Source organism: Cryptomeria japonica, chromosome 3 (genome assembly GCF_030272615.1).
Source record: "Cryptomeria japonica chromosome 3, Sugi_1.0, whole genome shotgun sequence".
In the NCBI taxonomy this organism is placed as follows: domain Eukaryota; kingdom Viridiplantae; phylum Streptophyta; class Pinopsida; order Cupressales; family Cupressaceae; genus Cryptomeria; species Cryptomeria japonica.
Genome location: NC_081407.1, coordinates 271,836,422 through 271,863,464, shown reverse-complemented (window position 1 = coordinate 271,863,464; position 27,043 = coordinate 271,836,422). Strand labels below are relative to the sequence as shown.

At 36.0% G+C, this 27,043-nt stretch overlaps 3 protein-coding genes and 1 non-coding gene across 5 annotated transcripts; 2 read left to right on the top strand and 2 right to left on the bottom strand.

Moving 5' to 3' along the window:
- Positions 1-2,812: 2,812 nt before the first annotated feature.
- LOC131052733 (U6atac minor spliceosomal RNA) lies at positions 2,813-2,934 on the bottom strand. Its single transcript, XR_009107499.1, has one exon. It is a non-coding gene; the product is annotated as a U6atac minor spliceosomal RNA (small nuclear RNA).
- Positions 2,935-3,650: 716 nt separating this feature from the next.
- Positions 3,651-7,364, top strand: LOC131052728 (tetraspanin-8). The gene is made up of 2 exons (XM_057987317.1): positions 3,651-4,456; positions 6,769-7,364. The coding sequence occupies exons 1-2, from the start codon at positions 3,950-3,952 to the stop codon at positions 7,075-7,077; spliced, it is 816 nt and encodes a 271-aa protein (XP_057843300.1). The 5' UTR covers positions 3,651-3,949; the 3' UTR covers positions 7,078-7,364.
- Positions 7,365-12,098: 4,734 nt separating this feature from the next.
- Positions 12,099-15,627, top strand: LOC131052726 (tetraspanin-8). 2 transcript variants are annotated; one of them, XM_057987315.2, is made up of 3 exons: positions 12,099-13,084; positions 14,758-15,054; positions 15,341-15,627. In XM_057987315.2, the coding sequence occupies exons 1-3, from the start codon at positions 12,578-12,580 to the stop codon at positions 15,344-15,346; spliced, it is 810 nt and encodes a 269-aa protein (XP_057843298.1). In that variant the 5' UTR covers positions 12,099-12,577; the 3' UTR covers positions 15,347-15,627. The 2 variants fall into 2 exon arrangements, with proteins under 2 accessions (XP_057843298.1, XP_057843297.1); XM_057987314.2 differs by having other exon boundaries at positions 14,758-15,627.
- A 660-nt stretch (positions 15,628-16,287) lies between these two features.
- Positions 16,288-20,492, bottom strand: LOC131052727 (tetraspanin-8). Its single transcript, XM_057987316.2, has 2 exons — positions 19,664-20,492; positions 16,288-16,754 (listed from the first exon to the last, which is right to left on the bottom strand). The coding sequence occupies exons 1-2, from the start codon at positions 20,138-20,140 to the stop codon at positions 16,440-16,442; spliced, it is 792 nt and encodes a 263-aa protein (XP_057843299.1). The 5' UTR covers positions 20,141-20,492; the 3' UTR covers positions 16,288-16,439.
- Between the last annotated feature and the right edge of the window lie 6,551 nt (positions 20,493-27,043).

Below are 27,043 nucleotides of genomic sequence, written 5' to 3'. Positions count from 1 at the left end.
CCAAATCCAAATCTGAGTTGAGATTTGCTTCAACCTTCACACTCTTTGGAGGAACTTCAATTGCATGAATCTCCTCATCCCCTGCCTGAGTTTTCTCAAGACTGCTACAGTCCAAGACTTCCTCCCTGATTGGTTGAACAAAATCAGCTACAATCCCTCCTTGTCTTGACAAGGCTATCTCCGCTAGGCCAAGAAATCCTAGTGATTATGGATCCTCTTCCACAGCCCCAACCTCCTTGCAGGCTATTTGCTCGAGATCTACCCACTCCCTGACAACACACCTTGCCCTTGCATCTTGCACTCCAGGCTCCGTAGAGCAACTGAAGTCATTATTTGCCTGCAGATCTACTGCCTCACTTGATCCCACCTGCTCAACCTCAACTATCCCATCCATAGTTTTTTGTCCATCCTTCGAACTTGGTCTTTCTATCCAGATAATTTCGATCAATTCATTTTCCATCTCTGAAAGTGGAACCCCACACCGATTGCCTATCTTCCCAAAGCTAAAAATAGTTTGATCAAATCTGTGAAGATTATTTACTGAGACCAAGGAATGGAAACTCTCTGGATTGTGAACCAAAGATTTACAGTGGGGGCATAAACTCAGATTGTCTTCCCTGTCGATCACTTGGGTCCAGTTACCCACTTCAAATAACAATTCGATCTTTGAGAGGATCTCAACCTCTTTTGTGATGCTTACACAGAATTTGAAATACATTCCCATTTTTTGGTCTTCCAGTGGTTGATCTAAATAGAGAAATTTGCCTAGTTTCCTTCCAATACCTTTGATGATCTCATCCCCCCATAATTCCACCGACAAATTATAGAGCCGAAACCATATGGAAGTTTCCACAACAGTTTCTATCCAGGGATTGAAGCCTGGTTTCCAGTAAAAAATATGCATTTGAGACCCATCCATGAAGATGGGACCCGAACCCAAAGCCTTCAATTTTTCCTCATTAGAAGAAAATGAAACCAAGTAAAATCCATTTGCAACTAGTTTGATCATGATGTTGCTTCCCCATTGACCATGACACCATAATCTAATATCATCCCGACTTTTCTATCTAAACCCTCCCCACTTAATGAAAAGCCCTACTTGTTCCAAACAAACTATGTTTTGTTTGACCATCTCATCTACAATGGAGATTGAACAAGGGGTGGTTGGTGGTATCTTACCGATATCAAGCTTCTTGCCTTGAGGATGACCTTCTCCCTCAATTTGAGTGCCATGGCCTCTACTATCCTGCCTCAGATCGGTGTGATCTTTCAAGGTTCCTACCTTACATCGGTTCGCCCTCTAATTTGATGTCGCCTCTGCCTCCGAGATTGACATTTTCCTGAACCACCCATTTCTTGCTCCTCTGAAAGCCCTTGTCTCTCCATTCTTGTGAGGTGGTCGACCACACTCCTTGAGGGGGCTTTACAGGAAAGGGTCCATGACGGTTCCTTCTCCTAACCCAAGGAGGGCCTCTATAGTTTGGCCTCATGTCCTCGAGTCTCTGCCCAAATCTTGAAAACCATCCCGATCTAGAGCGTGCTCATTTCTTGTTTCTACTGGGCCAATAAAGTTTATCAACCTACCGACCATTCTCAAAGACTAGTGCAGTCACGATGAGGAGGATCCTCAATGAGGACAATCTGGATCATGCAACAATTATGAAACAACACTAAGCAACATAGGAGAGAGAGAGAGAATGCTAGATTAGGCGAAGATCATATTATTGTATCTATTACAACTGTCAGCAACATGTGGGCTTACATGTAGGCGAAATGCCTTATTACATAATTACATCCATATGCATCAATCCAGAATCACTCATCAAATCTAAATGACAATCTAATGATCCTGCCATCAACTGTCTTCATCCTAAGATCAGGTACAACAATATATAGCATCCAGAAACATCTGGTCGGCCAAGAAAGATCACATTCCCCAAGGCGGGAAAATGAAATGTGTAAATAGGTTGGCCCCAAAATATGAATTGAAATCCTTCAAAAAAGAATCACCATGAAGCACAGACCAATAGGAAGATCGACCAAGCATCAAAGATCATCGAACAAGGGATCAGTCGGCTCCGCACGTCGAGGAATTGCTCCGCAAGACTTGGGAATACCAACTAGCTGTTAAGCTCAAACAGGTCCGGAAACAAAAAACTGCCAGCCAATCCGGAAGCCATAACTTGCCGGAAAGAGATCCAAATGAGACGCGGTTCGGGAACAAGGTAGAAGAAATGGAATGCAAGCCAAAGCTAGCTCTGCACGATAAATTATCAATGCTAAGGAATCCAGTGAAATCTCAGAAATTGAACTACTGAAATGAATAAAGAACAAAACTGAAAAGTGAAATATTTTTGGTTGATGCAAGATTGCCAAGAACTAGGGATGCTCTTGCATCAAAGATCCATTGTGGTCTACATTGATCCCGCAATAAGCAGGAATTTGCGGGCCACCCTCTGGTTCCATGCTTCAAAACATAACCATTGTTGCCATATGCCTGCCACCCATTGTTGACTTTTGCCTTGATCGTCTCCATGGGGATTTCGTGATCGGTCTCCTCACTCCAGTAGATAGCCTTCTGTTGTCAGCACCTCCCATCGAGGATAATGGTCAATCCGTTGGTTTCGTCCCTATAGGATCTACTCTCGATCGCCTGAATGTGCCAAGCTCCTACCACCGAGAGCTTGCTCACTACCACCACCTACGCTCGCCATCATATATGCTTTAAAAAGCCAATTGATTCAATAATGTCAAAAGGGGTTTTAATTAAATGTGAATTTAATTTGATAAACATAATTCATAAGCTTAAGATTTAAAATTTGGATAAGAACCACCAATGACAGATAACCTTAACTGTATGTGAAGGAATAGTCTAAAGACTGTTCCCATCCTTATCAAGGGAGATGCCAACCGTCTCTCCTTTTCTATGAACACATTATTATTATTATTATCATATCATTAGATTTTTATTTAATATTCATTTTTATTCTTATACCATCAATGTCTTATAGCTAAGGTTAAATATGATGTACAAAAATTTTAAAACAAAAACTTAAAAGTGGGTGGATGACAACCAACAATTATATCAAATTTAATGCTTTTTATTTTTATTGATATGCATTTTTATTCTTATGCCATCAATGTCTTATAGCTAAGGTTAAACATGATGTACAAAAAAATAAAAAAACATAAAACTTAAAATTAGTGGATGGCAACCAACAATGATATCGAATTTAATGCTTCTAATTTTTATTGAAGAATCCATTCAATTTTATTTAAATAATATTTTTAAATTATCTTTAAATTTTTTTAAAAACTAAATATTCAAAATAAAAAATGAAATAATATTTAATTAATTTGAATAGCGACGCCCAAACTTATCAGTTTACCTTCATTAAATGTTTTTAAAATATATATATTTTTAAATATGCTAGTTTTTTAAATTTCTCTTCAAAGATATGAGAAACCTCCCAAATTAAAAGTCAAATGTTTCCCACCCTTTTGACGCAATCTCCACAATTAGTGCCTCGTTTATCCAAAATATAAAAATATCTTCCTGTTATCGCGTCACGCAACGGTAAAATATCGTATATCCCCCCTCCACGGGGAGTGAAAGAAAAGAGAAAGAGCCAGTCAAATCAGTTTGTCCACACAATCCCCAAAGGCTACAACCAAACAAGCCCAGACAAAGGCTATTTCTACGCGGTTTCCACAGTTAAAATAAACTTATTATCAAGCAATAATGATGTTGAACACGCTTCGCTTCCTCTCCCTCTCTGCTAGTCGGTTACCAAACCCGGCAAATCGTTTCCAAAACGGCCATTTGGGATCTGAGAAGCTTCGTCCCTCTTTCTTGGCTCACTTACTTGACCCTTTTTAAACGCCTGCCCCTCACACACTCCTTATTCAATCGGCTTCCCTCTTTCTGGAAAATCTGAGGTGAAGAAAGATGGTGAGGTTCAGTAACAACCTGATCGGCATTCTGAACATACTGACGCTTCTGCTCTCTATTCCCATAATCGGTGGCGGAATATGGCTGTCCAATAGAGGCAGTACGGACTGTGAGAAGTTTCTTCAAAAGCCTGTCATTGCCCTCGGCTTCTTCATCTTGCTCGTCTCCATTGCTGGCCTGGTGGGCGCCTGCTGCAAGAACTCTCTGCTTCTCTGGATATACCTGGCCGTCATGTTTATTCTCATTGTGCTCTTGTTCTGCTTCACTATCTTCGCCTTTGTTGTCACCAACAAGGGCGTCGGGCAGGTGGTAGGAAACAGAGGGTATAAGGAATACAAGCTGGGGGATTATTCACATTGGCTGCAGAAGCGAGTCAATAAGGCTTCGAATTGGAAAAAGATCAGGAGCTGCGTTTACGATGCCAAGATTTGCCAGAACCTCGGAAAGGATGACGCCGGCATTTTAGAAAATGACTTTTACAATAAACATCTTACACCGATTCAGGTATGGGCTTCTTCTTTTCCGTTTTTTTTCGAGGGTTTATGTGGGTCAAGCTGTGGATCCAGAATTGAATTCTTAGGATTCCATGAAATATGCCTTTTTCCCTTCATATAAGTTTCATGATCGTCATTGCCAGGATTAGATTGAATTATTTGAAAATAAACTAATGGCCAAAAGTGGATTTAGATTTTTTCAGTAGATATCGCTGCTGAAAATCTTGAGATGTTTTGTTGAAAATCTCATCCTGCTTCTTCAGTATTGTTTTTTTGGAGCCTTATTACTCCTAACGTTAAATTAAAATTATGATCTGAAGTGGATTTTCTTTTGTCGGAAAACCCCTTTTGCATCTCCACTACAGTTTTTTACGATCTTTATTGCCAAACTACAGTATATTTGTCTTAAATAAAATTAATTACCAGAAATGGATTGCCATTTGGTAGAACCCCATTATGAACTTTTATCTCACATTTCCTGGTAACCAGTTGCAACTGGTAGGGCTGGATTGTGCTTGAACTGACCAGATCTTTATATGAGTAATGGCTTCTTTTTCTTTTCTCGGTCTTTGTAATTTGACTTATTCAAAGCGCCGTTTCTTTAATGATGGTTTGGAGAGATAAACCTCATTCACTTCCTTATTGCAATGAGTTCTAGCAACACATTGTAAGCCATTCATCTCTATTAACTGAAGATTTCTCATGCATATATTGAATTCATATTCCCACCACACCCACTGTACTATATTTATTAGCTCAACTAATGGCAGCATCTTTTAGCAGTTCCATTGAAGAGGGTTAGTATAATTTTCTGAGTATATGCAATGCAGAGATAATCAATTATTGGTGCCTATTGCAATAGTAAGGCACAGGAATTAACTTTTTGAATCTAGATAAGCAGTTGCATCAGAAATGAGAAATCTGACATCCAATATATTCAAAGATCTTTATCCTAATAATCTGTTAGTGAGTGACCAAAAAGCTCTCCTATACCCTGGCAACCATCCTTAACAAATTCATTGTAGATTGCAATATCAGTTATAATGTATACATCCGTTTAAGTTTATAAGTTAGAATGCAGGTATAATACTTTTTCCCTGTATATTTTATTTTATGTAAGGTAAATTCGGGTCTCTTTCTTTAATGATTGCCTAGGTGTAGACTATTTAAATTTTTTTCTTTGGGTGATAGAGGTGCCTTGAAACCTCAGTAGCTGGAATTTCAGAATGCAGATATTCAAAATAGGTGGATAACTTCTTTTTTTGAATGATTTGAAGGCTCACTTTAAAGGGGCCTGTATTTTCTAATACCCGTATAAACTCTTGTAGACGTTTTCTAGAAGATAGTGACCATATACTGATTTCATATTGAGAGGTATCCACATATATCACGAATGTTCAAGATATTCAGCTTTTATGAACCATTTCCATGCAAGCTACTTCGAAAAGTTGTGGTAATTTGCTTCAAAATTTTCAAGCTTCCTGCATTCTTGCTAGTGTTTTCAAGCTATGTATACAATGGCCATCTCAATAAATGATATTTTGTACCCACATTTATCTTCTTTAAAACAGCTTTTGTAGGATGTGGTTCATGGTTGATGTGTAAGTATCCCCCTCTCGCTCTCTCTCCAGTTCCCTTACATACCTCCTCTAGCCTTGCATGCTCTATTTGTGTAAAGTTTCTTTAAAGCACTGTTTCTTTAATGATAGTTTGTTATATTTGAAAAGATGACCATTTACTAGAGTGATTCATCTCCAAAAGATCACTACCTTAATAAGGACATCCCACATGGAGCTAGCGGCAGAGAGTATGACTAACTGCTATGCAGTATGCATCCTTTGCCAGCCTGAGGCAAGCTAGTTGGATGTGACACAACCTTGCTTTTTTTAAACCACAATCTTACTATATGTTTAAAAGAGTTAGCTTTGTCAACCTTGAATGGTCATCTTTTCAAATATTTGTGTAGCAGGTAAACACTCCAGACTGAATTGTCAAACCCACATTGCAGCTAAGTTTCACAGATAAGAGTACAACTAATGATTATTTCCAATCACAAAAGAATCACCCTATCCCAGTTAATAGTGAACACCTAAGTGTGTATGTACTCTTTGCAAAGGGTTTGCTCTTTGCTCCACCACCTAAAATAGTTGCTCAATTGTACCGTATTGGACAACTTCACCATATTGATGTTAATATTGTGATCCTGTTGCAAGGGGTGGATGAGAGTTACAATTATAGATCTATAATAATGCTTCAAGCTTTTTTATATTATTGTTAAAATATCGTAACAGAAAATTGACAATTTATTTTTTGTATGTGCAGTCTGGATGTTGCAAGCCCCCATCAGTGTGCAATTTCGCATTTGTTAATGCAACTGTCTGGAATGGAAACCCTAATGGCACTACTGATTCCGACTGTTACAGCTGGAGCAACAACCAGGACCAGCTATGTTATGACTGTAAATCCTGCAAGGCTGGCGTGCTTGCCAACTTGAAGAATGACTGGCGCAAGATTGCAATTCTCAACATTATCATGCTCATCTTTTTGATTATTGTCTACACAGTTGGGTGCTGTGCATTCAGAAACAACAGGACGGACAATGGTGTCTTTGGCTACAAGGCTGGTGCTTAGGGTTTCATTGTTTCAGATTTAGAAGGAAGAAAGATCTGGGGATTCCCCTGTGGATTGTTTGTGTTTTTTACTGGTACTGTACAGCCTAGTGCATACTGATTAATTCTTTTTTTCACTAGTTCAGCCTTTTATAGGGAGATTCAGAACTTATCTTTTGTATGAGACATAAATTGACTTATATTGACTTATATGATTATCACTCCAGACATATATTGACTGATAAAAGTTTGGCCTTTCCTTGTAAATGATTCACTTGACCATTGAAATGTGGCTTCACTTTACTTTCAGAGGGATCAACGGAGATATTTTTTTAATTTTTATTTTATATCAGACTTGAAAAAGAAAAAGGTAAAAATCAACTTGTTGAGTACGATGTTGATGATATGGTCGAATTGACTTTTTATGTCTATCTTGTCTATTTTAAAAAAAAAAGTTCTGGCCCTTTATTATATAAAGTACATTTCCTGTAAATACCATGTTGTCATTATTAATTTTGTGGATAAATAACAGGAACAATGTGAACCTAGGAATCATAGTGAATGTCTATCATAATAAGAAAGTATTGTTCTACTTCTTAAGTTGACCCCCCATTCATAGCAAAAAGTCTATTGCTTTTTGTAATTGCATGCAGTAATACATCTTAATGCATATATTTTTAAATTTTCCCCAATCTTTACATCCTTAATTGTATGTAATGAATGATATGAAAATGGGGTGGCCTGTAATTGCTTTCACATTCAAAATCTCAAAAGAATTGGAGCATGATGCTGTACAATCTATCTTTCAAAAAAAAGAAACATGGATAATTATTGGAACGCTGTGAATCTAGGTATGTCTACTTTCATAAGATAGTATTGGACCACTTGACTAAAGTTGACCCTATGCACGGTAATGGGTTTGCTGCTTTTGGTGATTACTTATTTTCCATTCGTCTGCAAAACTTTTAACCATTTCTTTACATCTTTGCTCATAACTATTTTCATTTTATCTTCTAGATATACTTAACAAAATTCTTTGCATATTTGTGTAAACATGAAAAACCAGTGGCATTTGTTTTTACATTATTTTTTTTTTCAAACATGGAGCATGGTGCTCTACAATCTATCTCAAAATCTCAAAAGAATTGGAGCATGATGCTGTACAATCTATCTTTCAAAAAAAAGAAACATGGATAATTATTGGAACGCTGTGAATCTAGGTATGTCTACTTTCATAAGATAGTATTGGACCACTTGACTAAAGTTGACCCTATGCACGGTAATGGGTTTGCTGCTTTTGGTGATTACTTATTTTCCATTCGTCTGCAAAACTTTTAACCATTTCTTTACATCTTTGCTCATAACTATTTTCATTTTATCTTCTAGATATACTTAACAAAATTCTTTGCATATTTGTGTAAACATGAAAAACCAGTGGCATTTGTTTTTACATTATTTTTTTTTTCAAACATGGAGCATGGTGCTCTACAATCTATCTCTGAAAAGAAAGAACATGGATGTCCAATTATTTACTAATTGTATTACTCAAAAGATTGAACCACATTCAAGGATATCCCTTATGCCCAAATCTGTCATATACCCTCTCGTCATTTTTCAATGCACAACAAACGATAGAATAAACAACAACGAGAGCAATGAGCACCACAACATCGACAAGGGCAATGTTTTGCCAGTCATCCTTCACACTTGCGACAACGCTTGCTCTGCAGGAGTTGCAGTCATAGCACAACTTCTTCTCATCATTGCTCCATATCTTACAGTCACTATCCTTGGAGGCATTCATCCACGTATGTTGATTCCAGTCTGTAGCATTGTCATAGTGGAAGCCACAGGCGGTTGGAGGTTTGCAGCAACCAGACTACAGAGTTAAAATTGGAAGCCATGAAATGCATATGACAGCAATGGAAATTGCAGGGTTGCCTCGAATTTTGTAGTAGAGCAATTTTGGTACTTCCAAAATTTGTTATGGCCTTTCATGTCATCAAACATCCAAGTTAAATTTGCAACAACGACAAAAAAAATAATTCTGGCACTGTTAAATTATCGTAAACCTTAAATAAATAACCAGACCCTGAAATTTGCTTTACAGTGATCTCTGTAAAATTTTCCAAATAGTACTTTTTTGTCACTGGAAATTTTTACATAGAATATTATATAACCAGAAAATTGGATATAAAATATATATGATTTCTATAATAATATCAGGAACACAAAATCTTATAACTAATAAAATTTAAATGAAACTTGACGATGTTAATATTTAATTATATCAAATTTCAACAATCCATTCATGATGCTCAATGTTGTTACTGAATCGGGATTGTCGTGTTCAATGTTGTTACTGAATTAAATTGTCCTAAAGTTTTTTCATCAATCAATTAATGATGTCGGAAAAGCTAGCGAAGAGTCATATGATGGACTTTTGTGATTTTGGGGTGGCTATCAAAAAAGTGAATATAATCCGTAACAATTTCGATACCAATGATTCAATGGCAAGTCGGACAACCGTATTCAGAGCTCTTTGAAGTGTTTAAGATTCAAGTTGGAGTGCTTTGGATTCAAGCTGCCATATTTCAGCGGTTCTCTTGAATTGTCTTTGAATTTCTGTTCTCTTGCTTCTTTTGGGCCATTTTATGGGTTTTGTCAGATGTTTCTCCAGCTTTTTGATTTTTATTGTGATCCTGTTGAACTCTAAACACCATTATTATATCTTACTTTAAAATTGAAAAAGGTTTGGGATCCTTACAAAACCTTCACTTTTACCTTTACTGAAAAAATTCAACAGATAAAAAGATGGAAGCTATAGCTGTTTTAGGCTAAGCAAACTGGTTGGCCGAAAGTTGATGTACCTTGAAAAAAGATGATTGTCACACCTTTTTTCCATTACTATTGGCAGTCTCTAAATAAATTTTTAATAGCTGTAATTTAGGAAAACAAAAGCTAATTACAGTAAAAAGTTTTATAAATAAATTAAAAATTTATCAATTGTATTTTCAGACATCAACTAAAAATATTACCATACTATCAGTAAGTAATTGACAACAATTTGAAAATCAAAATTACACTATGTTCTAAATTTCAATTAATTAGTACATATATAGCAAATATAACTAAAATATTGAAATTAACTTAAAATGAATTTATAATAAATTACAAATGATCCAACTTAAATTTGTTTGCCAAAGCCTTTGTGATTATTTTGTAAATTGTGTTGCAAAAGGATATGGGCAGATAGTCCCCAAAGCTCAAGGAATCTTCTTTTTTGGGATCAATGTAATGATAGTCGTTCAAATCCTTGACAAACTTCTTAATTCTTATATCCTCTGCTACCTTGAGAATGTCTTTGCCTATAATTCCCAACATCTCTAATAGAAACTAGTCAAGAAACCATCCGAGCCAAGCGTTTTTTCTCGATGTAGTTGGAATGTGGCCTTCTTGAGTTCTTCTATGGAGAAAGGTTCCAGAAGCCTTTTGTTATCCTCTTCATCAATACATTGTCTCCCAAATTTTCAGATAGAAGCTCAGAGAAGTTAACAACTTCTATCTCAATTTTATTAGGTTCTCTTATTGCATCTCCATCATTGGTGAGAATTTCACGATTCTGTTTCTATCTCTTCTGTTTTTTATCGAGGCATGGAAATTTTTTGTATTTAGATCCCTTGCTACCAACCATTTTTCCCTAGCCTTTTCTCTCGAGAACAATTCCTCTGTGGCTAGAATTTCCGAGTGGAGCTCTTTTAATTCTTTTTCTCTTTTAAATTCTTCTTCAAACATACCAAACCAAATGACCCGAGTGGAGCTCTTTTAATTCTTTTTCTCTTTTAAATTCTTCTTCAAACATACCAAACCAAATGACTTTCTCATTCAGAACTACTAATTCATATTTGATAAAAAAAATTCTTCAAAAACATTTCTGAAAACATCTTTATTCCACACCCTTAGGTTTTTGCTTCATAAAATTCAATCTTTTCATGAAACAGAATGATGCAGTTCTTCTGAAAATGTCACTTTCCTCCCACCAAGACTTAATTAAGCTTATCTGACAAAGCGACATCTCTCCACATATTAAAAAATTTAAAGAAACCTTTCCTCAATCTTTCACTATCTTTAATTTCCAACAATACTAGAAAATGGTCTGAAACCGAAATCAAAAGAATGTAAGATTCACAATTAAAATTGTTCTCCATCCACTTAGATCCAATCATAAAGTGATCAAGTCTCTCCGTTATGTTGGTGAATTCCCTGTACAACATTAATCTTTCATACCAAAGACTCCTCTCGCAGAGCCTACAACTCCAATAAAATACCCTTTCCAAATTTTACAATATTCTTTTTTGGACCTACCAAGTGCTTTATGAGTTTCCTATCAATTGAAATTTCTTATAAAGCATTAATGGAAGGCCCTTATGATCATCTTTATTAAAAAAAAAACTTCTTCCTCTCCTCTAAATCCTTCTTCATCTTGTACAAATTTATCTCCATTGTTATCTTCCTTGCCCTCTCCCTGCAACTCTTCCATTTCTCTTGATAGGTGGTTTAAAATAAAATTATTGTGGTTTTAATAGATTTTTTTGTTTTATATTATTATTATATTTCTAGTAAATTTTTGACAAGCAAAAAAATATATTAAAATTATATTATCATATTATTAAATTTTGTATTTGTTTTATTCTTATGAAAAAAATTGATTTTACATATTATTTTATTTTATATTTATTTTTTTTTAATGCAAAAAAAAAAAAATTGATTTAGCTATCAATGTCTTATAACTAAACCTAAATATGATGTAGGAAAACTAAACCTAAATATGATGTAAGAAAACTAAACCTAAATATGATGTAGTAAAAATCTAAAAGGAAAAAACCATGATGATAACCAACAATGATATCAAATTCAACGAATCTAATTTTTATTGATGAATTCATTCAATTTATCTAAAAAATATTTTCAAATTATCTAAAAAATATTTTAGAAACTAAAAATTCAAAATTCAAAATTCAAAAAATATTTTAATTAGTCTCAATAGCGAACGCCCAAACTTATAATTCACCTTCCTTTAAATGTTTTTGTTTCTCTTCACATTTTAACCACTACGAAGCTTCGTCCCTCTTTCTTGGCTCACGGCTTACTGGACCCTTTTTAAACGCCTGCACCTCACACACTCCTTATTCATTCGTCTTCCATCTTTCTCAAAAATCTGAGATGAAGAAAGATGGCGAGGATCAGTAACAACCTAATCGGCATTCTGAACATACTGACGCTTTCTACTAGGTTTTCACATTTAATTTTTTTTTATTATCAAGCAGTAATGATGGGTTACTTGCTTTCGCTTCCTCTTCCTCTTCTGCAAGGCGGTTACCAAACCCGGCAAATCGTTTCCAAAACGGCTGTTTGGGATCTCACAAGCTTCGTCCCTCTTTCTTGGCTCACTTACTTATCCTTTTTAAACGCCTGCCCCTCATTCGCCTTTCATCTTTCTGAAAAATCTGAGGTGAAGAAAGATGGTGAAGTTCAGTGACAACCTGATCGGCATCATGAACATACTGACGCTTCTGCTCTCCATACCCATCATCGGTGGCGGAATATGGCTGTTCAATAGAGGCAGTACGGACTGTGATAAGTTTCTGGTAAAGCCTGTCATTGCCCTCGGCGTCTTCATCTTCCTTGTCTCCATTGCTGGTTTGATGGCCCTCTGCTGCAAGAATTCTCTGGTTTTCTGCATTTACCTGGTCGTCATGTTTATTCTCATTCTGCTCTTGTTCTGCGTCACTATCTTCGTCTTTGAAGTCACCAACAAGGGCGCCGGGCAGGTGGTAGGGAACAGAGGGTATAAGGAATACAAGCTGAGAAACTATTCACATTGGCTGCAGAAGCGAGTCAACAAGGCTTCGAATTGGAAAAGGATCAAGAGCTGCGTTTATGATGGCAAGATTTGCGAAAACCTTGGAAAGGATAACGCCGGCATTTTAGCAAACGAATTTAACAATAAACATCTTACACCGATTCAGGTATGGCGGGCTTCCTCATCTCTATTAACTGAAGATTACTCATGCATATATTGAATTCATATTCCCACCACACCCACTGTACTAGATCCATTAGCTCAACTAATGGCAGCATCATTATGGGTTTCCCCTAGCAGTTCCGTTGAAGAGGGTTAATATAATTTTCTGAGTATATGCCATGCAGAGATTATCAATTATTGGTGCCTATTGCAATAGTAAGGCCGCAGGAAACAACTTTTTGATTGTAGATAAGCAGTTGCATCAGAAATGAGAAAAATCTGACATCCAATATTTTCAAAGAGTTTTATCCTAATAATCTGTTAGTGAGTGACCAAAAAGCTCTCCTATACCCTGCAACTCAAACCCTGGCAACCATCCCTAACAAATTCATTGTATCTGGCAATATCAGTTATGATGTATACATCCGTCTAACTTTACAAGTTAGAATGCAGGTATAGTAATTTTTCCCTCTATATTTTATTTTATGTTTAGGTAAATTAGGGTTTGGGTGATAGGGGTGCCTTTAAACCTCAGTTGCTGGAATTTCAGAATGCAGTTCTTCAAAATAGGAGGGGAACTTATATTTTTGAATGATTTGAAAGCTCACTTTATAGGGGCCTGGATTTTCTAATACCCGTACAAATACTTGTACATAGACGTTTCCTAAAAGACAGTGACCATATAGTGATTTCATATTGAGAGGTATCCACATATATTCTGAATGCTCAATCTAGATATTTCAGCTTTAACGAACCATTTCCATGTAAGCTACTTCGAAAAGCTGTGGTAATTTGCTTCAAAAATTTCAAGCTTCCTGCATTCATTTGTCAAGTCTTGCTTCTGTTTTCAAGCTATTTATAATATTTTATACAATGGCTATCTCAAATTCTCAATAATTGATATTTCGTACTGACATTTATCTTCTTTGAAACAGCTTTTGCAAGGTATGGTTTCATGGTTGATGTGTAATTATCCCCTCTCTCTCTCTCTCTCTCCCCGGATTCCTTGCATACCTCCTCTAGCCTTGCATGCTCTGTCTGTAAATTTAATTTGTGGTTGTTATATTTAACTGATAAGCTATTTAAGAGAAAACTAGAGTGATTCATCTCCACAAGATAACTGCCTTATAACTCATCCCACTTGGAGCTAGCGGCAGAGAATATCACCAACTGCTATGCAGTATGCATCCTTTGCCAGCCCGAGGCAAGCTATTTGGATGTGTCACAACCTTTCTTTTTTACACCACACTCTTACCATTTGTTTAAAAGAGTTTGGCCAGCTCTGTTAACCTTGAATGGTCATCTTTTCAAATATTTGTGTAGCAGGTAACACTAGAGTCTGAATTGTCAAACAACCCCCCCCGTTGCAGCCAAGTTTGACAGCTAAGAGTACAACTAATGATTATTTCCAATCACAAAAGAATCACCCTAATCCCTGTTAAAAGTGAGCACCTAAAAGTGTATGTACGTTTTGCAAAGGGTTTGCTCCACCACCCGAAATAGTTGCTCAATTGCACCGTATTGGACTACTTCACCATATTGATGTTAATATTGTGGTCCTGTTGCAAGGGGTGGATGAGAGTTACAATTATTGATCTATGGTAATGCTTCAAGCTTTTTTATATTATTGTTGAAATATTGTAACAGAATTTGACAATTTATTTTGTGTGTGTGCAGTCTGGATGTTGCAAGCCCCCAACAGCGTGCAATTTCACATTTGTTATGGCAACTGTCTGGAATGGAAACCCTGATGTCACTAGTGATCCCGACTGTCACAGCTGGAGCAACAACCAGGACCAGCTATGTTATGACTGTAAATCCTGCAAGGCTGGCGTGCTTGCCAACTTGAAGAATGACTGGCGCAAGATTGCAATTCTCAACATTATCATGCTTATCTTTTTGATTAATGTCTACATAGGTGGCTGCTGTACATACGGAAAGCATTGCACGGACGATGGTGTCTTTGGCTACAAGGTTAGTGTTTAGGGTTTCATTGTTTCAATTTTAGAAGGAAGAAAGATCTGGGGATTATTCATTTTCCCTGGATTGTTTGTGTTTCTTACTGGTACTGTACAGCCTAGTGCATACTGATTAATTTTTTTTCCCACTAGTTCAGCCTTTTATATGGAGGTTCAGAACTTATCTTTTGTATTAGACATAAATTGACCCATAAAAGTTTTACCTTTCCCTGTAAATGATTATTACTCCAGACTTATATTGACTTATTCGGTAACCTTTCCTTGTAAACGATTCACTCCAGCATTGAAATGTGGCTTCACTTCACTTTCAGAGGGGATCAATGGAGAGATTTTTTTAGTTTGCCTTGTAAATGATTATCACTCCAGCATTGAAATGTGGCTTCACTTTACTTTCTGAGGGATCAATGGAGACATTTTTTTAATTTACCTTGTAAATGATTATCACTCCAGCATTGGAATGTAGCTTCACTTTACTTTCAGAGGGATCAATGGAGATAATTTTTTGATTTACTGCTCCTTGTAATTGATTTTCACTCCAGCATTTAAATGTGACTTCAATTTACTTTCAGAGGGATCAATGGCGAGATTTTTTTAATTATTATTTCATTTTATATCAGACTTGAAAAAGCAAAAGGTAAATATCAACTTTTAAGGGAAGTTCGATGTTGATGATATGGTGGAATTAACTCTCGTCTATTTTTCAAAAAAAGTTCCGGTCCTTTATCAAAGTACATTTCCTCTCAATACCATGTTGGCATTATTAGTTTTCGAGTATGTTTCGTCATAAAATTTTGTGGATAAATAAAAGGAATGATGTGAACCTAGGAATCATGGTGAATGTCTATCATGATAAGAAAGTATTGTTCCACTTCACTTAAGTTGGCAAAAAGTTAATTGCTTTTTCTAATTGCTTGCAGTAATACATCTTAATCCATACATGTTCATAACTTTCTCCCGATCTTTACATCCTTATTGTATGCAATTTTGAGGTGGCATGTGTTTTCACATTCCAAATTTCAAAAGAACATGATGCTCTGCAATCTCTCTTTCAAAAGAAAGAAACATGGATAATAATTGGAACGCTGTGAATCATGTTAATGGGTTTGCTGCTTTTAGTGATTACTTATTTTCCATTTGTCTTCAAAACATTTTACCATTTCTTTACATCTTTGCTCATAACTTTTTTCATTTTATCTTCTATTATATACTTATCAGAGTTATTTGCATATTTATGTAAAGATGAAAAACCAGTGGCATTTGTTTTTACATTTAATTTTTTTAAACATATGGAGCATGGTGCTCTACAATCTATCTTTGAAAAGAAAGAACATGGATGTCCAACAATTTACTAACTGTAATACTCAAAACATTGAACCACGTTCAAGGATATCCCTTACGCCCAAATCTGTCATATACCCTCTCGTCATTTTTTAAAGCACAACAACCAATAGAATAAACAACAACGAGAGCAATGAGCACCACTACATCGACAAGGGCAATGTTTTGCCAGTCATCCTTCACACTTGCGACAACACCTGCTCTGCAGGAGTTGCAGTCATAGCACAACTTGTTCTCATCATTGCTCCATATCTTACAGTCACTATCCTTTGATGCTTTCATCCCCGTGTGTTGATTCCAGTGTGTAACATTGTCATAGTGGAAGCCACAGGCGGTTGGAGGTTTGCAGCAACCAGACTGCACAGTTAAAATTGAAAGCCATCAAATGCTTGTGACCACAATGAAAATTGCAGGGTTGCCTCGAATTTGTAGAAGAGCTTCTAAAATTTTGGTACTTCCAAAATTTGTAATGGCCTTTCATGTCATCAAACATCCAAGTTAAAATTTGCAACAACGACAAGTAAAAACTCTGGTACTGTTAAATTACCGTAAACCTTCAATAAATAACCAGATTCCGAAATTTGTTTTACAGTAATCTTTGTAATATTTTCCAAGTAGTACTTTTTCGTCATTAGAAATTTTTACAAAGAATATTATATAATCAGAAAACTGGAGATAAAAAAGATATGATATCTATAATAATATCTGGAACACACAATCTATAACTATTAAAAATTTAATTGAGATTTGAGGATGCTAATATTGATTATATCAGTTTCCACAATCTGTTCATGATGTTCAATCTTTTTTCTGAATTGGATTGCGCTGAAGTTTTTTCATCAATACATTAATGATGTAGGAAAAGCTAGCGAAGAATCATATGATGGACTTCTGTGATTTTGGCGTGGCTATCAAAAAAGTGAATATAATCAGTAACAATTTCAGTAGCAGTGAATCAATGGCAAGTCGGACAGCCGTATTCAGAGCTCTTTGGAGTGCTTTAGATTCAAGCTGTCATATTTCAGCGGTTCTAGTGAATTGTCTATGAATTTCTGTTCTGTCCATGTTGGGCCATATTATGGGCGTTGTCAGTCGTTTCTTCAGCTTTTTTATCCTTTGTTGAGCTCTAAACATCATTGTTATAGCTTATTAGTTCCTGCCATAGCATGGAACTATGGCGGAGGCTCAAATCTTAAACAACGATTAAACTGAATGCTAAGAACTAATCAGATTTCACTTTTCTCTCATACTTTTTTAAGATTGTAAAATGTTTGGGCTCCTTACAAAACCTCCTTCACTTTACCCTCACCGAAAAAGAAAAACAGACAAAAAGATGGAAGCTATAGCTGTATCAGGTTAAGCAAACAGGGTGGCGGAAACTTGATGTACCTTGAAAATGCGTGTCACACTTTTTATCATTACTATTGGCAATCTTTAAATAAATATCTGTAATATCAAAAAAAAAAAAAAACTAATTACAGTAAAAAGAATTATAAATAAATTAAAAATTTATAATTAAATTATAAATAAATTAAAAATTTATCAATTATATTTTCAGTCATCAACCAAAAATATTACCCTACTATCAGTAAGTCATTGACAACAAGTTGAAAACCAAAATTATATTATATTTTAAATTTCAATTAATTAATAAATAATCATATATGCATCCCTAGATATATTAAATTATTAATTAATAAATAATCATATATGCATCCATAGATATATTAAATATAACTAAAATATTGAAACTAACTTAAAATGAAATCATAACAAATCAGAAATGATCCGAACCTCACACACATGAAAAAGAGTCAAAAGACAGGCAAAGGAAAATATTAATTTTATCCAGATGAGCTGTACTAATTGTCAGCCAAAGGATTTTTTTTTACATAAATGCCCTGTAGAAAGCTTTGTAATGCAGCCTGCTCTATATCACATTTTAAGAGGATATAATATATCCCATACACCCAACACAATGATGTAGATATTTTTCCAATTAAAAAAATGTTGGAATATATATATATATATATACCCTGTAGAAAGCTATGTAATGCAGCCTGCTCTATATCACATTTTAAGAGGATATAATATATCCCATACACCCAACACAATGATATAGATGTTTTTCCAATTAAAAAAATACAGGAAGATATATATATATATATATACAGATGTTTTTCCTCTGTTAATATATGGGTTCACTGTGCAGACTTAGTCTTTCTCACCCTTAGAAAACCTTTTGCTAACGGAAAGGATTCTGATGCATTAAATTTAGAAATTAATAAGAATTGATTTTTTTAATTGGGACATTTATGTATCTATTAATTGGTATTATTAGTTTATTTGTGTATTGGTAAATTGTTTGTTATTTGTAATACTTAAAATTCTAAATAAAAAACACACGCTGTTTGTAAGATTGAAGGTAAAGTTTAAATTATTGATAAATTATTTGTTATTTGTAATATTTAAAATTCTAAATAAAAAACACAAATGATATACTTCTAAACCATGTTTAAACAAGGCACCCCAACTAAGATTCAAAATTCCACTCTTGTGAACCAAAAACTTTCATGAATAAATTTAGAACTATTAACAAAATTAAACAACTATATAATTTTAAATTTTTCTATAAAAATTTAGAATTTTTTTTTTAAATCAAATAAAATTCATAATGAAATTGGCACAAACACAGAGTCTTAAAGCTCAATTCTCAAACCTCAAGAGTATATAAGCCTACAAGTTCAGTAGAGCCAACATCCATTCCAGTAAGGTATACCCCTTTGTCATCAGAATCTTAAGCCAACTGAGGGTTTCCAAATTGTGGCGGAAGTCCGAAAAGGCTCTCTAATGCTCAGGGCAAAATTTGTGGGAAAAGTACAAGCTACACTCTGAATTGAAGAGGAGCAGGTAACCACGATAGACTGGTAGTTCAGGGGCAAAACCCCCAGTACCAAAATCAGTGGTTTTAGTTTCTTGATTCAAAATTTAACAGGTCCAAATAATCATACAAGTCTTTAACTGGTCCATGAAAATCGACAGCAAACTGAAGCAATAAAAAATAAATAAATAAAATTGTGATCCCATTGAAACCCTACGCCTCAATAGCTAAAAACCTAGGGCAATCTACAGAAGTCGATTCTCATCTTACAGTTAAAAATAAGTTCATTTACTCATTGGCCTGGCTGCATAGATTGCAAACTTGAATACTGTTACAAAATCACACGACAGAGATGAAAATGAAAAGATTTTAGGCCTGCAATTACCTGAATTGCCGATAACTTCTTCTGAGACTCCCCTGTAACGTTATTGCATACTTTGGAATCTTGAATGCAGCTCCTGATCTTGTTCCAATTGCTGCTCTTCTCCACCTGCTTCTGCAGCCACTTGGAGTAATCCCCCAGCCTGTATTCCTTATATCCGTTCTTTTCTACCGAATGTCCGGCCCCTTTGTTGGTGACCACAAAAGCCACAATAGTGAAGCAGAGCAACAGAACTATGAGGAAAAACATAACCAAGAGATAGAGGCAGAGCAGCCATTTGACCCTAAAGCATGCTGCAATGAAGCCAACCAGAGAAACGAACATTAAAAAGACGCCTAAACATATGACCGGCCACCGTAAGAAGTATTCGCAGTCGGACTTTTCTCGGACAGCCAGCCATATGCCTGCGGAGATTATGGGAATCGACAGCAAAAATGTGAGGAAATTGAGAGTTACAACAATGCTGCTCAGACGAACCATGGCTAATTTCTCAGTTTAATTGAAATGAAGAAAATCTGGTGGATTTGTTGCGGTTAGAAGGGCGCATACATATATGGTGTTAAGAATGCGCTGGAGATGGCGATGGCTAGTGAAATAGACTTTTGAGCGTGTTTGACTGATTTCTCAAGTCTTTCTGTAAAGAAATTTCTTAACGCGGTTTCCGATTGACCGAGATGATTTGGGGGGTTCTGTTTATGTCTGAAGCATCAAGACTATCACTTTCTGGGATGGACTTCTAAAAAACAACTCTTTTTGGAACAATTTTTTCAAGTATTGTTTGCCTTCCACCGAGAAATTATGACGTACGGTCATGTTTTGCTTCATTGAGAGGACGACAATGGCAGTGAGTGGGCTCTCGAGTAATCTCGTGTTGTCTTTGAAAAGGCAAGGTACGTGAACCTTTGAATTATTGTGTAATAGGGAAGAATTTTTCAAAGTTACCAAGGTACACGTGGTGGGGGTTTATTTATTGAGGCACATGTTGAGAGGTACTGTATCTCTCTCTATGTATGCACATAATTCAGAGCGATGTGAGGTGTGATTAATTTTCTTTGATGAAGGTCATTCATAAATTCATTTTTGCTACTTGATACAAAAATATGAGAATATTTTTGGGTAAGAGCCAAGGCCTAGGGGTATCCATTTTGCTACCTAATAAAAGAGCATGAGAATCTCTTTAGGTAAGAGTCAAGGATTGAGGGGTATCCATTCTACCAAATTCGTCTAGGGCACGATCCCGACCTTATTCCTTTTACATGTTTGAGCCATGCACTCAGCAAGACTTGATGCTTGGTGGGCTCATTAAGAACCTTTCAACTTCACTAGTAGACCAAGGGCCCATTGACCATGTTAGAAAATTAGATTTGAATTGGATAAGATATTTAGTTTGATGATTAAAGGTGAAGGATTTCGATAAATATTTTAGGATGGTTTGTCTTTAATTTAGAAATGGTATATTTTAATTTACTCGTCACATTAAATTTAGTTGTTGGTTTTGTGCTCCTATTCTTTGATTCACCAATGTTTTCTCTCTATGATCTAATATGCTAGCTAGATTAGATGTCAACCTTTAGAGGGCTACTACAATCTAGGGACAAGTTCTGGGCCAATTTTGTAAAATGATTAACTCTGTAGGCATACTAATGACTGAGAATAATAAGGTTTAATAGTGTAAATACTCCTACAATGAATGTGCGCATTTTTTTTTTGGTTAGAAATTTAAATTTGAAGTGGATAAGGATATTTAGTTTGATAGTCAAAGACACATTTTGATGAAGTTTTTGGGATTTTTTGTATTTAATTTAGAAATGGTATATCTTTATTTGCTTGTCACATTAAATTTGGTGCAACACCTATATTTTTTCTAGGTTGTTTCCATGCATGTGGGCCACTTTCATGTCTTTAGATCTATTATTTGTTGTGTAGTTCTAATCTTGTTGGTTTTGTGCTCTTATTCTTTGATTCACCAACTTTCTCTTTGCATGATCTGATTTGCTAGCTAGACTATAGGTCAACCTTGAGAGGGCTATTGTAACTCTAAGGGGCAAGTTCTCATAGGTAAACTTAGAAAATCATTAGTATGACCATAGAGCTAGTCAAAATGAGACAATCCCCCTTCTAATCACTTGCACATTAATGAGAAAATCAAAATTAATTTGGGGTTTAGGATTGTGCAAGTTCTCATAGGTAAACTTAGAAAATGACTAGCTCTATGGTCATACTAATGACTAGCTCAATGGTATTTGAAATGTTTTATTGATTGCTCCTCAAAATGAGAGGATGTTTGGATATGAGAGGATATGAAATGAATGCAAATGAATGCCTTTATATACCAAGACATAACCAATTCATGTAAATATATGTTTAGTCGACTCATAACAATTAGTGGAGTGGGTAAAAGTTGACCAAATTTGAATTTGAATTTTAGAAATTTAAGGGCCAGATCCATATACATGAGATAGATTTTACACCTATGAAAATGACCTAAGGTGTATTAGGAAAAGTGGCCACAAACCTCTTAGCAATTAAATTGTATTAAACATACTTATTAAGCATTGTAGGCATTTTTACATTAACCCTTCAAGGAGAATAACACATTAATTAGATTTGTAAAATTTTCAACATCATTCTAGCATTTAAACAACATTTAGAAAGAAACAAAGAGAGATAGAAGGGAAAACAACCACAAGAAAGACAATGACAAATATATACCATAAGAAAACCCTTTAAGGAAAAATACAACCTCCAAAGCCCCAAACCATTATATTATTTAGCAAAAATAAATTTTTTGCAATATAATATTAGGTTCTTGCCTCCATGGAAATCAACATCCTCTTCCTATGGTAGAAATCTATTAGCATGACCTACACAATCTCTTCTTTTTACACCCTTTATCCCATGCCTCTAATGCATAGACTCGAGGTGCCTAGAAAATCATCCATAAAACAATACCATGGTCCCAAACAAGGTCCAAATTAATATGGTACCAATTTGCATGATTCTTACATATGGGTTATAAACTTGGGACATCACATTTTAGAACTTCGATGGAGGTGAGAAATTAAAAACGCCTTCGTTCAAAGGCATTTCCTTGAAAACCCTCAAATGAAGGTAATTTCCCTCTCTTGTCCCTTTTATGGAAACTTCCAAAAATGGAAAAAGGTACCTTCATTTAAAGGTCCTTTTTTATTCCTTTTATGGAAACTTCCATAAAAGGAATAAAAGGGACCTTTTTTCGTTTTTGGAAATTACCTTCATTTGAAGGTTTCTTTTAGGCATGACATACCTTTGAATGAAGATCCTTGAATATCTTTGAACAAAGGTAACTTCACTCAAAGGTCCTTCGAATGAAGGTTCTTGGTTAAGCACTTTTACTCCCTACCTCAAAATTTGCACATAATTTGACTTTCAAAGCTTGTGTTGAACTTACAAATAAAAAGAACTTGACAAGCCAACTTGTAGGATTGTAGCTATCAAAACAAGCTTTCCAACAAGTATATTTTAATATATTTTGGTTTTGTAGACACATAAATCTCTCCACTAATTAAATAAATATTTAATATTTCTTTAATACACTAATATTCTTCTATTAATTAAATTTACATTTAATTAATTCATTTCAACCTATTTTTCTAATCTAGAAATTTATTTAATTACTAACTATAGTCCAAATATTAAATAAATTAATAATTTTATTTAAGTCTCCTTTTAATAAATTAAACATTTATTTAAACATCCCCAATCAAATCCCTAATTTAAATACATAAATATTTATTTAAAAGCCCCATCCACTTGTATTCTCCAATAAATGCAAGTTGCACCCATTATTTTATTTAAATAAATTATTTAATTAAAAGCCTATTAATCCTCACCCCCTTGCAAAGCCCATTTTCTAACTAACCTTCTTCTAGATTCTTCTAAGCCCTTCTAAATTAGCCTAAGCCCCCTTCTAATCACGTGCACAATCCTAAACCCCAAATTAACCCCCAACCCATCATCTCACTCATTTAAGACTCTTATAAAGTCTTAAAGGCTTCCCTTCTGTAAAGCGGAAAATCGCGATCGAACCCTAGTTGCTCTCCCCTCTTCCAACTCCAAGGAGAGAGAAGGGAGATTCACTAGGGTTGATGGTTTTCACTTAGGGGAGAGACTTTACATTCAAAAGAGGGGTTGAAACCCACAAGATCCAATCCCACACAAGGCAAGATTGGATGCTAAATGTGTTTCAAGGGGTTAAGACAGCAAGGCTACCCTCTTTTGTAAAGAATGTGCATAGGAGAATCAGGCTAGGAATGCATAGAAAGTGACAAAGATTCGCTTTATAAACTGAGATAGGGATATAGGATGAAGCTGCGGACCTGGAATTAGCAGTAAAATGTCGATACGGCGCTGTCCTGCAAATTTGAGCAAAAGTTGTCGGGACGATGGCGCCCGGCGCCACGGTCCTCCGAAAAATCCGCGAAACGAAGGGGGATCTGTTCATCTCTGCACAAGGATTCCAGATCTTCAATTTCAGCCGCGTACCTGCAACCTACACATAGAAAAGCGAAGACGATTGGGGGGTTAGGGATTAGGGGTTTGCCATTAGGTCAAACCCCGGTTTTGGAATTAACCAAGAAATGAGCAAGTGCTGCAAATGTAAATGACTGTAAAACAAGTACTAATACCTTGTTCTAAGGATGTTTGTATCCTTATGTGCGAAGGTATAGATGTTGTTGTTTGTTGTATTGTTGTATGTTGCATGTAGCATGTAGTATGTGATCTCCTCTTCAATGGTTGAATCCTTGTCTTGAATGCAACACTTAGCCTTGAATGGAGACTTAGAATGATCAATTGCTTGAAGGAATGCTTGAATGCCTGAATGCTTGAGTATAGTTTCCACGCTTTGTACCATCATATCGAATGAAAGAGGAATATGTAGTTTATATACTTGTCATTTAGGGTTAAAAGACTGATTTTCCCGACCTTAGGCCGACCAGGAAAGATAATTTTCCAATTTGCAAACATAAAGACTCGAAGTCCAAAAGAGACCGGGCCCAAAATAGGACCCAGGGACCAGGGCGCTGGGCGCCCTGGTCCTGAAGGACCAGGGCGTTGGGTGCCCTGGTCCTGAAGGACCAGGGCGTTGGGCGCTCTGGTCCCACCTCCTGGGACAGCAGGGTGCAAGGAGGTTCAGGCCAGGGTGCTTGAAAAATGCAGTTTTCAGTGTCGTAATCAGGTTTCGGGGTCTCCATTCAGGTTGCGTGTTGCGTCGCCATCGTGAAGACCGAAATGCAGTCGAAATTGTAAGTGTCGCAATTTTAGGACGCTACATTTAGCCCCCACTTTAGCGGGAGTATGTATGCTCATACTTCCGGTAAAGTACAAGGAACAATCATTGAAAGACTTTCACCACGTCAAGGAGGCAAGACACACCAAGCCCCCAGTGGACTAAGGATCTTACGACTTCGATTGACAAAGTAAAAGGGAAGATCACGAGGGAGAACCATGACTGTCAGTAGTAAGGTTCCCTCACTATGAGTCATGCAAGAGAGATATCAAAAATTTTCAAGGCAAAGCTAAATTTGCCAAGAAATTCTCAAGTATCTTGAAAAGATATGAACGGGATGTATGCCCCCCTACGTTAAAGCGATCGCACACGCCTCACCGGGGGTGATTGCTTTAAGGGAGTGATACATATAAGAAATGAGAAAGGAGCACGTTATCACAAGGATTTAGCCCCCAAGTGTGAGATAAGCCCAAGGATAATAGACACAAAACACAAAGCACGAGGTGACTTCGCTTTCCTCGGGGTCAGTATGCTGTATGATAATTCATGTATATATATCATATGTATGTATGCATAATTGTTCTTCATTCCCCAATCAAGGAAGGTCACCTAGAAGAAGGGAACACGTGTCTTTTGAGTCAACATGAGAGAGACCAAAAGAGATCTCAATGCTTTGCATCGTCCTCAAGTAGACAACACCAAGGACAACAAATAGAAGAATGAGAATAACATATAGAAGAAGTAACACAAGAGAGGAGGAGAGAATCTGCTATGCTAATGTAACTAGTCTAGCACGTCATCTACCCCCCGATCTTGCTGATCAATATTTCGGGAAGGCAGGGAACACGCGAGAGGAGGAACATCCAACACAGCAGATGGAGCTATCACAAGATCCAAACAAGGGCTATGTTCATGTTCCAAGCCACGTTGTTCTTGTCTAGGAGCTAGGATAAGTGCTTTAGAAAATTCATTAGATAAATGGTTATCAATATCAACAAGTTCATATTCACTATCAGAAGCAAGAGAAGTAACATTTTCATCATGAATAACATTTTCATCTATAGCATCATCAAGATTTATAAAAATAGGGTCTTTAATTCGCACAGGATCAAGACCATCATGCATCTTATGTTTTGGAGATTTTGGAGAAAATGGAATAATGCTTGTTGAAGGTGTTTTTGGAGATTGCAAAGTTTGAGAAGCAGCTGCTTGAGCTCTAAGACGACGCTTTTGTTGGCGTTCATGTGCAGAACGATTTCGTCTAGTCTTAGTAGGAAGTGGAGAAGATTGAGGAGGAGGAATGTTCTCATCCTTATCACTTGGGTGTTTAGGTTGTGGTCTCTTAGGCTGGATAATAGGAGAAGAAGAAGGTCTCTTCTCTCTATAAAAAGAAGGAGGAGGGACTGCTCCATACAAAGGAGGAATATTTGGTTTAGGAAGAAGACCAAGTCCATCATGATGAGGAGGTATAGGTCTACTCTTAGAAGGTTTATTAGGCATAGACATAATCACATCCATGGGAACGGGTTGAGAATCTTCTTGAGGAAAGACATTAGTTTTATCTTTCAAAGGAAGAACTTCCTTCTCAAGAATGATAGGAATATCAAGTTTAGGTGTTCTAGGTTCACTTAGAGATAGGATCATATCTGTTTTCCACTTTTGATAAGATTTGAAAAGATGATCACTTTGCGGAGGAAGAGATTGGAATTGTTCAGGCCAAAAGTAATCAAGAGGAACGCTAGAAGTTCTTTCAGCTGGTTTAAAGAGACTATGATTGACAGTAACAACTTCACCATTATGGGGAAATTTCAAACACTTATGAATAGGAGAAGTAATAGCTTTCATGGAAGATAGCCAAGGATAGCCAAGCTTCACACGAAATTGTTCGGATGAAGGAATAATAGCAAAGTTCACATCAAGGGATTTGTTATGGACCTCAATAGGCAATGTAATAGAACCAATTGCAGGAGAAGAAAATGCATCAAATAGTTTCACACTCACATCTGTTTTGTCATAGATCACTTGATTCAATTGCAAAGTAAAAAGAAATTCTTCAGTAATAACATTAACCATGAACGAAGGATCAATAAGCACTCCACGACAAGGTGTATTCT

Excerpts from the sequence above, each read along its gene's own strand:
- LOC131052728 (XM_057987317.1), top strand. The coding sequence starts at position 3,950 with ATGGTGAGGTTCAGTAACAACCTGATCGGCATTCTGAACATACTGACG. Across the intron at positions 4,457-6,768 it reads AACATCTTACACCGATTCAG|TCTGGATGTTGCAAGCCCCC; the intron begins GTATGGGCTTCT and ends TTGTATGTGCAG.
- LOC131052726 (XM_057987314.2), top strand. The coding sequence starts at position 12,578 with ATGGTGAAGTTCAGTGACAACCTGATCGGCATCATGAACATACTGACG. Across the intron at positions 13,085-14,757 it reads AACATCTTACACCGATTCAG|TCTGGATGTTGCAAGCCCCC; the intron begins GTATGGCGGGCT and ends GTGTGTGTGCAG.
- LOC131052727 (XM_057987316.2), bottom strand. The coding sequence starts at position 20,140 with ATGGTTCGTCTGAGCAGCATTGTTGTAACTCTCAATTTCCTCACATTT. Across the intron at positions 16,755-19,663 it reads AGAAGTTATCGGCAATTCAG|TCTGGTTGCTGCAAACCTCC; the intron begins GTAATTGCAGGC and ends TTAACTGTGCAG.